The sequence below is a fragment of the Helobdella robusta genome, assembly GCF_000326865.2.
Source record: "Helobdella robusta unplaced genomic scaffold HELROscaffold_14, whole genome shotgun sequence".
Lineage (NCBI taxonomy): Eukaryota > Metazoa > Annelida > Clitellata > Rhynchobdellida > Glossiphoniidae > Helobdella > Helobdella robusta.
Window position 1 is genome coordinate 3005877 of NW_008703782.1, and position 12500 is coordinate 3018376.

General features: G+C 31.0%; 3 protein-coding genes across 3 annotated transcripts in view; 1 reads left to right on the forward strand and 2 right to left on the reverse strand.

The window, feature by feature from the left end:
• Positions 1-4275, reverse strand: part of HELRODRAFT_168960 (hypothetical protein) — a gene marked incomplete at both ends in the record, with an annotated part of 14063 nt that extends 9788 nt beyond the window's left edge. The window contains 8 exons of the mRNA XM_009014800.1: positions 650-739; positions 1224-1325; positions 1853-1929; positions 2486-2546; positions 2691-2780; positions 3044-3112; positions 3305-3410; positions 4202-4275. Of these exons, the coding sequence (XP_009013048.1) occupies positions 650-739; positions 1224-1325; positions 1853-1929; positions 2486-2546; positions 2691-2780; positions 3044-3112; positions 3305-3410; positions 4202-4275 (669 nt within the window). The remainder of the gene's footprint in view (positions 1-649; positions 740-1223; positions 1326-1852; positions 1930-2485; positions 2547-2690; positions 2781-3043; positions 3113-3304; positions 3411-4201) is intronic.
• HELRODRAFT_146100 (hypothetical protein) lies at positions 4201-6273 on the reverse strand (the record flags this gene model as incomplete). Its single annotated transcript, XM_009014801.1, has 4 exons — positions 4201-4275; positions 4562-4666; positions 5261-5362; positions 6145-6273. Coding segments are annotated over 4 exons (411 nt in total), but the record flags the coding sequence as incomplete, so codon positions are not given.
• A 3365-nt stretch (positions 6274-9638) lies between these two features.
• The window catches only part of HELRODRAFT_168962 (hypothetical protein), a gene marked incomplete at both ends in the record, with an annotated part of 4830 nt that continues 1968 nt past the window's right edge, over positions 9639-12500 (forward strand). Inside the window, 2 exons of the mRNA XM_009014802.1 lie at positions 9639-9739; positions 11773-11856. Of these exons, the coding sequence (XP_009013050.1) occupies positions 9639-9739; positions 11773-11856 (185 nt within the window). The remainder of the gene's footprint in view (positions 9740-11772; positions 11857-12500) is intronic.

Sequence of the window (12500 nt, forward strand, 5' to 3'; positions counted from 1 at the left end):
CAGTCAGTCAGTCAGTCAGTCAGTCAGTCAGTCAGTCAGTCAGTCAGTCAGTCAGTCAGTCAGTCAGTCAGTCAGTCAGTCAGTCAGTCAGTCAGTCAGTCAGTCAGTCAGTCAGTCAGTCAGTCAGTCAGTCAGTCAGTCAGTCAGTCAGTCAGTCAGTCAGTCAGTCAGTCAGTCAGTCAGTCAGTCAGTCAGTCAGTCAGTCAGTCAGTCAGTCAGTCAGTCAGTCAGTCAGTCAGTCAGTCAGTCAGTCAGTCAGTCAGTCAGTCAGTCAGTCAGTCAGTCAGTCAGTCAGTCAGTCAGTCAGTCAGTCAGTCAGTCAGTCAGTCAGTCAGTCAGTCAGTCAGTCAGTCAGTCAGTCAGTCAGTCAGTCAGTCAGTCAGTCAGTCAGTCAGTCAGTCAGTCAGTCAGTCAGTCAGTCAGTCAGTCAGTCAGTCAGTCAGTCAGTCAGTCAGTCAGTCAGTCAGTCAGTCAGTCAGTCAGTCAGTCAGTCAGTCAGTCAGTCAGTCAGTCAGTCAGTCAATCAATCAATCATTCAATCAATCAACAAATCATTCAATCAATCAACAAATCATTCATTCAATCAATCATAACGTACAAAATATGAAAAGCAATGAGATAATGAAATAAAAGAACATAGTTATTCAACATGCTGACGTCTTAACTGACCGAGAAGTCTGTGACCGACGTTGATTTGCTGTAACAAGCTGTTTCTTTCTGATATGTTCTTCTTATTTCTCTGTCATGTTTGTGTTAATTGGTGAAAAATTAATTAATTAATTATATAATTAAATAATTATATAATTAACAAAATTGAATGTTTTAGGAAATATAAATACACATTTATTGCACTGCAACTTTTCAATGAAATCAAATTTGACCTTTAGAAACATTTAATGATAAAGTAAGCTAACTTAACTGCATTAATGCATTGATGCTAGCAATTAATTCATCTGTCAAATAACAAAAAGAAGTACAACCTTACCAAAAGTTTAATAATATATATATATATTATAAACCCTATAAAATATTTTTGAATTATATATCTGCCTTCAATCAATAGCTACACATAAAATATAAAAACGTGTGTAAAAAAATTTGTTTGAAATTTGTAGAATTTCAGAAAAAATGTATTCTAACCATGACAACAATTACAACAGCAACAACAACAACAACAGCATCAACAACAACTAAAAACAACTAACAAACAAACACCCACAAACCTCAGACTCCTGTTGCAACCTGGCATGTTCCATCACAATCTTCGACTTTTGCTTGCTGGTGGTTACCATCATGCCGTCTACTGAATTCAACTCTTCCTGGTGCTACAGTCACAAACATTTCACATGTAGGGTTTCATTATTTTTATTTCATTTAAAACAAAACCAAAAGCCTTAGTCGTTGAGCAACATAAACCACAACAAGAAAACTGTAGAAACAAATTAAACAAAGGTCAAATTATTTTAATTAATTTAAAAAACATTAAGTCAGACGTCTTTAACAATTTTAATTGATTGAGGTTGCCCAATCTATTTTTATCAATTGAAACTCTCTTTAAAATGATAAACTCTCTCTCTCTCTCTCTCTCGCTCTCTCTCTCTCTACATTCTAATATAATTGGCAGTTAGTTGTACATTGAAATAAGTTAAAAATATTATAAATAACAGTTAAGTTACTCTGATTACACAAGCAGATGTTGTGTAAAAAGCATAGAGTGATAAAATGTTGAATTTAAAATCCAATTCTATTGAAAAAAAAATATTGTTAAATTTGATTGTTTTCTCGTTCATATAGCCATCTTCAACATCACAATCAAATCAATTACGACAAAACAGACTATAGAAGAACTTACGTTTTTGAGGCACTCAGCTTTGTCACGCATTTTATTTTTAAATTCTGTGATTTCTTCATTAAGCTCCTCACAGGAACCTGTACTTACAAAGACATACCATCATAAAAATTCATACAATGCCACATTTTTTTAAAAAATGTCACATCATCCTTAACCCTTATAGATCATCTTTATCATCCTTTAAAAAATAACCTCCATCATCTCTTAAGTAAAAACACGCACATGACAAACTCTTAATGATTTTATTTGTCCACATGTCATTCTCACTGTAACACACATTCCACTCTACATTCAAATGAAACAACCTTCACTTAAGTATTTTAAGATTTTGTAATAAAATTTAAACTTAAAAACAGCAAGCCGCTATTCAACCGTGAAAATATTGTTTGATGTTTTTCTGGAGATCTTGAATGACTCTGTTAACTTGCCCCTTCTCCCCTTCAAACTTCGCTGAATAAATAAAATTTTCTTTAAAAAAAAATACATAAATTATCTCTTCTATATATATCAACTTTGAATAAGCAATGATATACAATAATAAAGTGTGATTTAGTATGTGTGTGTGTTTGTGTGATTGCGTGCGTGTGTGTGTGTGTGCGCGCGTGTGTGAGTGCGTGCAATGAACTAACTGACCTACTGAATTGCTGATCTTCCTTATATCATCTTCTCTTCTTTCCAGGGCATTCAATTTATCCTGGATCAAATTAAGAGATATTTAAGAAACTGACGAAAATAGAGAGAAAGGGAGAAAGATGGATGGAGAGAGAAAATTCAATCAACCAATCATCAATAACCATGTGTAAAAACTGTAAAAAGGAACCAATTACAAGTTACACACCAACTTAGGCTCCAGTTTGAAATTCACATTTTTCAAACCATCCAGGTTCGCCTCCCGCCGTTCCTCCAAATTCAGCAGACGACTTTGAATCTTCCCCATGAAAACATTGGATTTGTCAAAAAATTTGTGGCAACAATTCAAACCCATTCAATTTTATTTAAATTATTTCACTAATCTATAAAACTTTATTTTGTTAATCCTGCTAGAACTATTTTGAAAATTCAATACATAAATAAAATCCACAATTTTAAACAAAAAATTATGAACAAGCAATCTAACATACAGATTTTTAATGATTTATCAAATGAATTTATCAGATTGTCATATTTTCTAACAATAAAAATCTTCAAAACCTCTTCAACTTTAGACTTGTTCTGCCTCAAGTACTTCATCTCACTCTTGTACTCTTTTATCTGTACAGTCTGTCAGTGAATCAGTGGGCGTGTGCTGGTTACAATTGAAATCAACACACACCTACCACACACACACACACAAAATATAAACCAGCTGAGTAAGTTATTTGGATTAGAAGATTGGAAGATCGTTTATTCCCAACAACACACCAACACCATCACCATGGTGATATTACACTGTGACACAAATCAGGTTCCAACCTGCTCTTTCCTACATTTGTTGATGACATCAAGAGCCTTGACGTAACGAGTTGACGCAAATATGTCATCAAATTTCATCTTAAGGGCCTTGCCTTCACTTAGTGGCCTGTTTTTTATTTTTTTCAATTTTTTTTCATTTTTATCATTTCATAATGAAGAAATTAATAACTGCAACTGGTAGATTCCTCGAAATGTTTACCACAACGGAGAATTTTCCAATTACAATAATCACAATTCAATAATCACAATTACAATAATATCTCAATAAATCGGAACATTTCATATTTTTAGAAACGAAAAATGACAAGAATTTTCGTAGTTTTAGTTGGTAAGTCGTCTAAAATAGTTACAAATATAAGAAAGAGACTGTTGATCATGAGTTTATGTTTACAAAGATTTACACCATATATGTGTATAGGCTTACAATGAGTTGTTTTATTATTATATTATAAGTGAATTCTGTATGTTCTCTCAAACTGGAACGAGTTAAAAATCAAATGTAGAACGAGTTAAAAATCAAAAAGAACAAAACAAACACTGCTACCAAAATTTATTTGAATGCAGGTCATTATCATACACAGCAAATATCATATATGAATGAATAGATGGATGAATAGATGAATGGATATCATATATCATATATGAATGAATAGATGGATGAATAGATGAATGGATAAGTAAATGAATGAATGAGTGAAATAACTCACTTCAATCAATCAATCTGGACGCTAAACGAAGATTGATTGAAAGTGAGTGATATAACGAAAACATGAATGAATGAATGAATGAATGAATGAATGAATGAATGAATGAATGAATGAATGAATGAATGAATGAATGAATGAATGAATGAATGAATGAATGAATGAATGAATGAATGAACAGATGAATGAGTACCAGTTTGAGTCCTCCTGATGGCAGAAGATAACATTCTCGAGGATTGGCTTGGATACTCCCAGGAGAGAGATCATCTGGATGCATAACAACATTTCCACTCATTTTAAAGACAACTCCACATAACATTGTAATAAAATAAATTAAATTAATTTTCCATTTAAGTATTGGTCCTTGTGTATTTATTAGCTTATTTTATTAAATTTGAGAAAAGTCAATGGTTTTATAGAAAGCATATTTTTATTATTGATTTTTAAACACCAGTTTGCTCAAAATAAAACTATATCAACCGGCCATTAAATCAACCAACATGGAGAAATTCAATAAGAAATCTGCAAAGACAAATGATATTTAGAGAGCAACCTCTTTGTCAGTTTCTGCACATCTAGAATTCAAAGTAACAGTTTCACCGTTACTCAATTTCTTCTGTATCAGGCCATCCAATGTCTTGAACTCTACTTTATTTTTCTTTTTTACATGTGGAAAAGTGTGAAAGCATAGTTAATAGTTCCATATTATGAAACTTTCAGTAATAAAAAAACTAAGTCTATAATGATTTCAATCAGAATTACTTGTCAGCTTCAGTGAAATACTGTTGAAACCAAAGTTAACACATCATTTCACAACAGAAAATATATTAAGAGCATAATTTATAAAAGTTTAAATTGAAATTGATAACCAAAAGTTTAATTAGAACTCAACTTAGAAATCAACATTTAGAACTTTAAGATGCATAGAAATTTTAAAATGAAACGAACAACAAAGACAAACATAAGCGTAAACACACAGATAATACAGAAACAAAAGCACCACAGAGAGAGAGGGAGAGAGAGAGGGAGAGAGGAGAGGGAGAGAGAGGGAGAGAGAGAGAGAGAGAGAGAGAGAGAGAGAGAGAGAGAGATAGATAGATAGATAGATAGATAGATAGATAGATAGATAGATAGATAGATAGATAGATAGATAGATAGATAGATAGATAGATAGATAGATAGATAGATAGATAGATAGATAGATAGATAGATAGATAGATAGATAGATAGATAGATACACAAACATAAAAACCTTCTGAGTGCCAACAACTGATCTCTGTGCAAGACATTTATCCCCACGAACATCATGAAACTGCAGACGAACTTGGGCCTTTACCTCTGTTTCCCTAGCGACCTTCCAAATTTAAAAAAAAATTATACTTTGTTTTGAATTGTATTTGTGGTGGATCACTTAATGATTTGTATAGCACCTCTCATCAACAAATTTTTATTTCAGCAACACAATATTACAAAACGCCATGCCATTAAGAGAGGACAATAATATAAATAAAAAATGGTGTATCGAGTTTGAATGCAAATGCTGGCATCCATGATAACATAGCACACATGGCATTATGACAACCTAAGACAATAATTCTTTTAAATTATGTTTTAAATAATAGTGTAGAGATTTAATAACCTTAGGATCGTTGATGAAGGCTGCATTGTTTCGACCGCCAGGTGGCAGTTCACCAGTTGTTATGTATTTCAGGCATTCAATAATTGTCTGTCAAGTTTGTAGTGTGCATGTGTTTGTGTGTGTGTGAGTGAGTTGTATAAGTAATGTGTGTGCATGTCTTTATGTGTGTTTGTATATACGTGTTATCTGTGTGTGTGTTATCTTATTCATAGGTGTGTATATTTTTTCATATGAGTGATAATGGTCTATAATCAAACAAATGTTGTTCTTGTTCATTGATGGGAATGTGCTATGGCAAAGTGTACAATTGAAGTTTAGCATCATTAATGTGCAATGACTGGTTGATTGAAGCATGATTGAAGCATTTGTGAGGGTTCCATATTATTTAGAATTTTCTTTTCTTTTATGGAATCCTTTTTCGTGTTTCTTTATCATGCTTCATGAAATAAATGTTTTAAAAAAATTGAAAATATTTTCAGATAAACAACAAAGCATACAGTTTTTCCAGTTCCATTTGGTCCAAGTATGAGAGTGAGAGGCATGAAAAAGTGGATCATACCTCGGTTCTCATCACCAGGTCCAAAGCTCCGTATGCCCTGAATCACCATTTTATCAATGTACGACATGATTGTGTTTCTCGGCTGCCAACCCAGTTACAATTCAAAACTGGAGCCTGTTGTTAGTTAATCATTGAAATAGTAGAGTAAAAACAGAGAGCAGTCTCTTCTAGTGTCATTCAGCAGAATGTAAAATTTATTAAACAGCAGCTTGGCTGTTGTTTTCCAGCCAATCTAATAAAATTTACTAGGAAGAGTCCCAGAGACTAGGTAAGATTTGTATTTGGTTATAACAATAAACTAAATAGAAGATTTCTAAATGCTCTTTTAACAATGCAAAAGTTACCCTTGAGCTAATTGTGGCAGTGTTAAAGAATAAAATTAAAATCTTTTAAAACATTAACTTTTAAAGTGTAAAGTGAAAAGTCTTATTAAAATAAATTAAAGAAAATCAATTGAAGTGGCCTTAATTAAAGAAGAAGTGGTATTGCTGTCCTATAAAATATAAATAATTCATTCTATTATATTATATTATATTATTATAATATTATGTCTTCTTAGAAGTCTCATTCTATTATATTATAAAATATTATATTATAATTTTCAACTGGGCACAAAAGCAGCAATTCTCAATAAGAATAACAATTTTGCAATAAACCAATTTTACAAAAATTTAAATTTTTTAAACTTTTAAAGTTAGGCCATGGCGGGATATTTATTTTATTTTATCATTCACTCCAATTTTCAAGAGACTAACACTAAAATAATAAAATTAAATAAAATCAAATCAAAATTAAAACCTCAGCTTCAAACAAACAAATCAATGATATGATACAATATTACAATACATCAATGAAATTCTACTGCTGATCGTTAAAAATAAATTTATTTCAGAATATATAATAATCATCAAGCATACCTAATAAATGAGGTAATTGATGATTTCTGCACCTAAAAAACACTTCATCAACCTCACCAGAAAGATTCCCGGCTAAATAAGAATACTTGAGAACGTACGCGAGGTTAGCAACGATTAGCTTAGCAAATAAAATTACCACATTATGACTATTGTTAAAAACTGGCTTGGAAATAATTTATCTAAAAAATAATTTTTTAAAGAGCATTTGTCAAAAGATAGATGATAGATGAACTTTGCGACATTTTTGTCTATTCTACGTAATAATTCCTTTATCAAGGCCAAAAAAACCTGTGTTTTTAAAGAACAATTTTATTAAAGTTACTTTATCTTTTTTGTTGAGGTAGTAGTAGCCAGAGTCTACCCTGGTAAACCTGAAAAATTAGATTTAAATATGTATTTTTATCAAATATCAACGTCTAAGAAGTCTCAATTTAAGTAAATTTTCGTTAAATGTTAACGTTCCTCATTAAATCTGGATAAAAAAAAACTGTAAAAAAATTGTTTCTAAAAACATTTTTTCCATGAAAAGTTAAAACGTTTTTCAATTTGTAGAACAGCGGTCCTTCACGAAATGAACTTTGACGAGAGAAGTAAATAAATAGAAGTGAGCAGCCCCATGGGTATATCCATATATATCCATATATCCACATCAAACGGAGTGAAATGTAGCGTTATCGCACGGGCAAACAAACCTTGATAAGATACTGTTTGAACTGCGATGATAACCAGAGTTTGATGTGGTGTGTGAACCATCCATTCACATATCCTGCTTTGTTTGCTCTGTTGTGTGAACCAATCTTACTTACGATACAAACAAACGGTTCACACAAAACATGTCAAACATTGTTGAAAACTTGAATGCAATTATTTGAAGTATATCATTGGCTCTTTGAAGTTTGGTAATAATTTGATGGAAAGGATTTTTTTCTTTAGTAGATGGCTAGCCTTTTTCTGTTTGTGTAATTAATCTTTACCGTTGTTAGATTTGCAATTATATTTTAAAATAGATTAAGTGAATATACATATTTATTTATAAAATTTCTTACCATATAAAAAGCGTCAAATCTTATCCACATCCACAATACATCATATACAAATACAATAAAATCAAATACATCAACATCAAATATATTACTGAGAAAAAATTTAATCATAATTTCTTAATTATATAAACTAATCCAATCAATCTTTTTACAACTTTGTTTTAATGTAACAAAAATAGTATATATATATATATATATATATATATATAAAAACATTAAGTTTAATATTAATCAAAACAGTATGATGCAGTCTAACAAAGTTTTGAGGTGTTGTGTGTTGGTGCTGCTCTGCTGGGTCTCTGGCACGGTGGCTTTCGAGGGCTTCTTCCTACAACAAATGAAAAGGTTACCGTTATATGATATATTTCACTCGTATTAGGCGGCAAAGTAGTGTAATGGTTAGAGCGTTTGATCTTAAGGTTGTAGTGACTCGATTCGAATGCAGAGCGATCCGTCGCCTTTGAGAATTAATTATGAGGGAATGAGTAATAACTAATTCAGGTTCGATGGGAAAGCTGACAAAAAAAAACATTTTAAATTTTCAACACGGGTAAAAAATGCCTTAGGAACCCATTCTTATCTGAAAGAGCGAGTGATTTGTTGGTTTCTGAAGTGGGTCAGATCAAAATTGACTTGAGTAAACTTGAAAAATGTTTAACGAAAAACAATTTTTATTAGATAATATAAATAAATTTTTATTAAATAATATAAGTTGAATGGCTCTTATTAGAGGTTTAGTTAAAAGCCGTTTTCTGGCATTCTTCTGAATATGATTTTTCCTGGTTTTTGATTTCTTAGTTAGTAATATTTTCTAATTAAAATTCAGATTCGACGAGAAAGCTGACGCTGACAAAAAAGCACTTGAGACTCCCAACACGGGTAAAACTGCCGTAGAAACTCATTCTACTCCGATTGAGTGAGTGTTGTAACCAAATATACATAAATAAACTTATACATATACTAACACACACACGCACGCACGCACACATACATTTGGTGGATCGTTTGTGTGTGTGTGTGTGTGTGGTGTGTGTGTGTGTGGTGTGTGTGTGAAACTTGGTCACAACATACGCACACACACAGACATACATACGCAGATACGGAAACAACATATGTGTGTGTGTGTGAGATATATATGTACCTAATGTAAATATATATATATATATATATATATATATATATATATATATATATATATATATATAAAGATGAAATGCTCAATACGCCCAGAATATTGCGGTGAACACAAGCGCCATTTACCTACTAAAAAATTATGTTTCCATAAAAAGTAACAAACTTGACGTTGCATACCAACAACTTTTAAAACACTCCCTCTTTTTTTAACAAATAACTAAATTAATAAAATACAGTAAATTATTAACTAATATTCCGTCGAATAATTCTTTTTAATTTGATCGTAATATAACACAAATAGTATAGACATAAAATATATTATTATTAACAAAAAAATCATGATTCCACTTGATAAAATTGTCATGTGTCTCGCGATGGTCTATTGTTTAGTCTCTCTGACGATTGTTGCTGATGGTTTCGTTGTGCAACGAAGAAAAAGGTATTTCTATTATTTTTACCATTATTATTTTTATTATTCAAAATTAATTTACTAATTTTTTTGCGTTTTAATAATACTTTAAAATTATTTAACCCCGCGTGACAGACACAACAAACACAATAAAAACTAAAGACAATATCCAAAAGATTCTCGCGTTTCATTTAATTTTTAGTATAACAATAATCACTCCAAGAAAACCGTATCCATGTATTCGTGTATATTTGGGTATAAATTAATGTGGCTCGTAGTAACTGGTAAGCTGAATTCTTAGCTAACAAAATTAGGGCGAAAAATATGACCACCGTAAATCTGAAGTGTTGTTGTGTTGCATGTTGTTGTGTGTAGGATGTGTGTGCCTGTGCATAGTTGTCTACATGGTTTATCACCATTTGCCGGTATACGTTAAAGTTATTCGTGGTGACTTAACATTCTTTGTTAGATTAAACAGATTAAATTGGATGTTGTCTACGAGTTTTTAAAATAGCAAATTTTTTCGAAACATTTCCTATATTCATAAATATTGAATTGAAAATAATAAATTTTTAATTATATTAAAAATCCTTCAAAACAAAATTTTATAAAAACTTACAATTGTCCAATGTTAAGCTTTCTAAAAAGAAGCATCAAACTTTAAAATTTGTATCCAATAATGAATAACTGAACAAGGAAAAATACTAAACAAAGTAATTAGTATTACTTTTGAAAAACGATTTTTGATTTGGCAGCTTCTAGAAAAATTTATTTAAAAAAGTTTGCAATGACATACATGTAAAAACCAACTCCAAGAAATTCATTTCCACTTCATTCCGTCCCGTCAAAGTCTCCAAGTAAATGGAATATATTTTTTAAATATATGAAAAAAGACATTTGTTTCTTATTTTATTTCTTTATTGTTAACTTTAAACTTTGATAATATAAAAAGATGATTACAATGGGCTCTTGGTTTATTTAATTTTCTTGTTTTACAACATTAACGAATTACATATAGGTTTCTATGGGTATTTGAAAATTTTAAAATAATGTGTTATAACAAATGCTTTCATAGCGTCTGTGAAACACAAATTTTTTTAGACAGTCATTTTTTAAGACACAAAATGCTTAAAAACTCGTTTCATCCAACAAATTTCCATTTGGAAGAGGAAGATTTTTCATTTAAACGGGCTAAATTGAAATAATAAACAAAAACATTTTTTTCATCGTGTAGGAAAAAATTTATTTTCATCAAGATGCTAACAGCAGTACCATCATCATCGCACAGTAGGTGGGTTACACATAGAAGCAGACAATTTGATATATGAGGCTATTCTTCCTCATTTCAAGAAATCCGTAAAGTAAACTGATTCTAACAAGCTGCAAAATGAAAAAAAAATTGTTTTGTTAAAAAAAAGTTTTTGAATAAAAAACAGAAAAAAGAAAGAAATAGTCAGATGTGGATTAACTAGAATAACAAATGAACATTTTAATTTGACTTTTTTGAAGAAGTAGAGGAGGAGACATTTTTCAGATGTTAAAAATTCATCGGAATGCATTTTAGTTACAGTTGCGCGTACAAATTCAACATTTTATAAAACGTGTGAATTTTTATAAATTTTCATCAGTTTATATTAGGTACATAACGTTGGTTCGTTATGAAAATATTTAAAAACATTATTTAACCTTTCTTCTCAGCGTTATAATACTGTATTGAATGTTCTTTCAGATTGTGCATCTGCCAGATTCTGATTTTTTGAAGAATAAAAAAAATTATCACAGTTTCATTAAAAAACGTATGTTTGCCTGCGCCAACCATGACCAAACGTTAACTCAATATTTAAAATATTGAAACTAATTTTGAACTTTAAATAGAAATTTCGTGCAACTTATTTTATGCTGTTTAGTTGAAAGTATGTTAAAGTGCTCGCTTTTCACATTCTACGACGGTCACCAAACGAACATCTAATCTCCTAACCTAAATTATCCTAAATCTCCTAACCTAAATTATCATCTACATAATTAGTAATTATTATTTTTTTCTCTCAATTATTCAAATTCAGAAACGAAGGGAACGATGTGGACGACGCATTTCGAATCCTCATGGAAGGTCATGAGGCGATAGGCAAGCACGCTCACAACCAAAGGTGAGAACTGTCTCGAAAAACTGACGTGCAACCATATGCAGTCAGGGACAGACATACATACCGAAAGACAAATATTCATACATATATAAAAATAGTCATACATGTATAAAATACGACCAGACAGACATCACAATAAACAGACAATTATACAGGCAGCACAAACATATAAACAAACACAAAAAATACAGAGACAAACATACAAATAGGCAAACAGTCAGACAGACATACAATGCAATAAAGACAGACAATAAGATATTAAGATACACTACTCAACTTTAAAGCTCACACACTAAAATTCAAAAAACCTTAGCCCATCAAGTATTGTAAAGTAATTATATCTGCCTATGGCATAAATTTCAATGGTTTTAATGAATTAATAATATAAAAATTTGTAAATAACAGTAATATGAAAATTTATTAATAATTAATATTATTGTGAATTAACTCTTAATTAATTCTCAGACGTTTTAAACACACATAGACAGGGAGAGCATTTAAACACGCGTGAATCCTACGCATCACAAACATTGCATGCTATAGTCGGGAATCTCTTTTATTCAAGCCAGGTCTTTGCAACAGCGGGACCAGGCATCTTACCCACTACACCATTTCACTGCTTAATTTGATTTAATATTTCCTTGCTA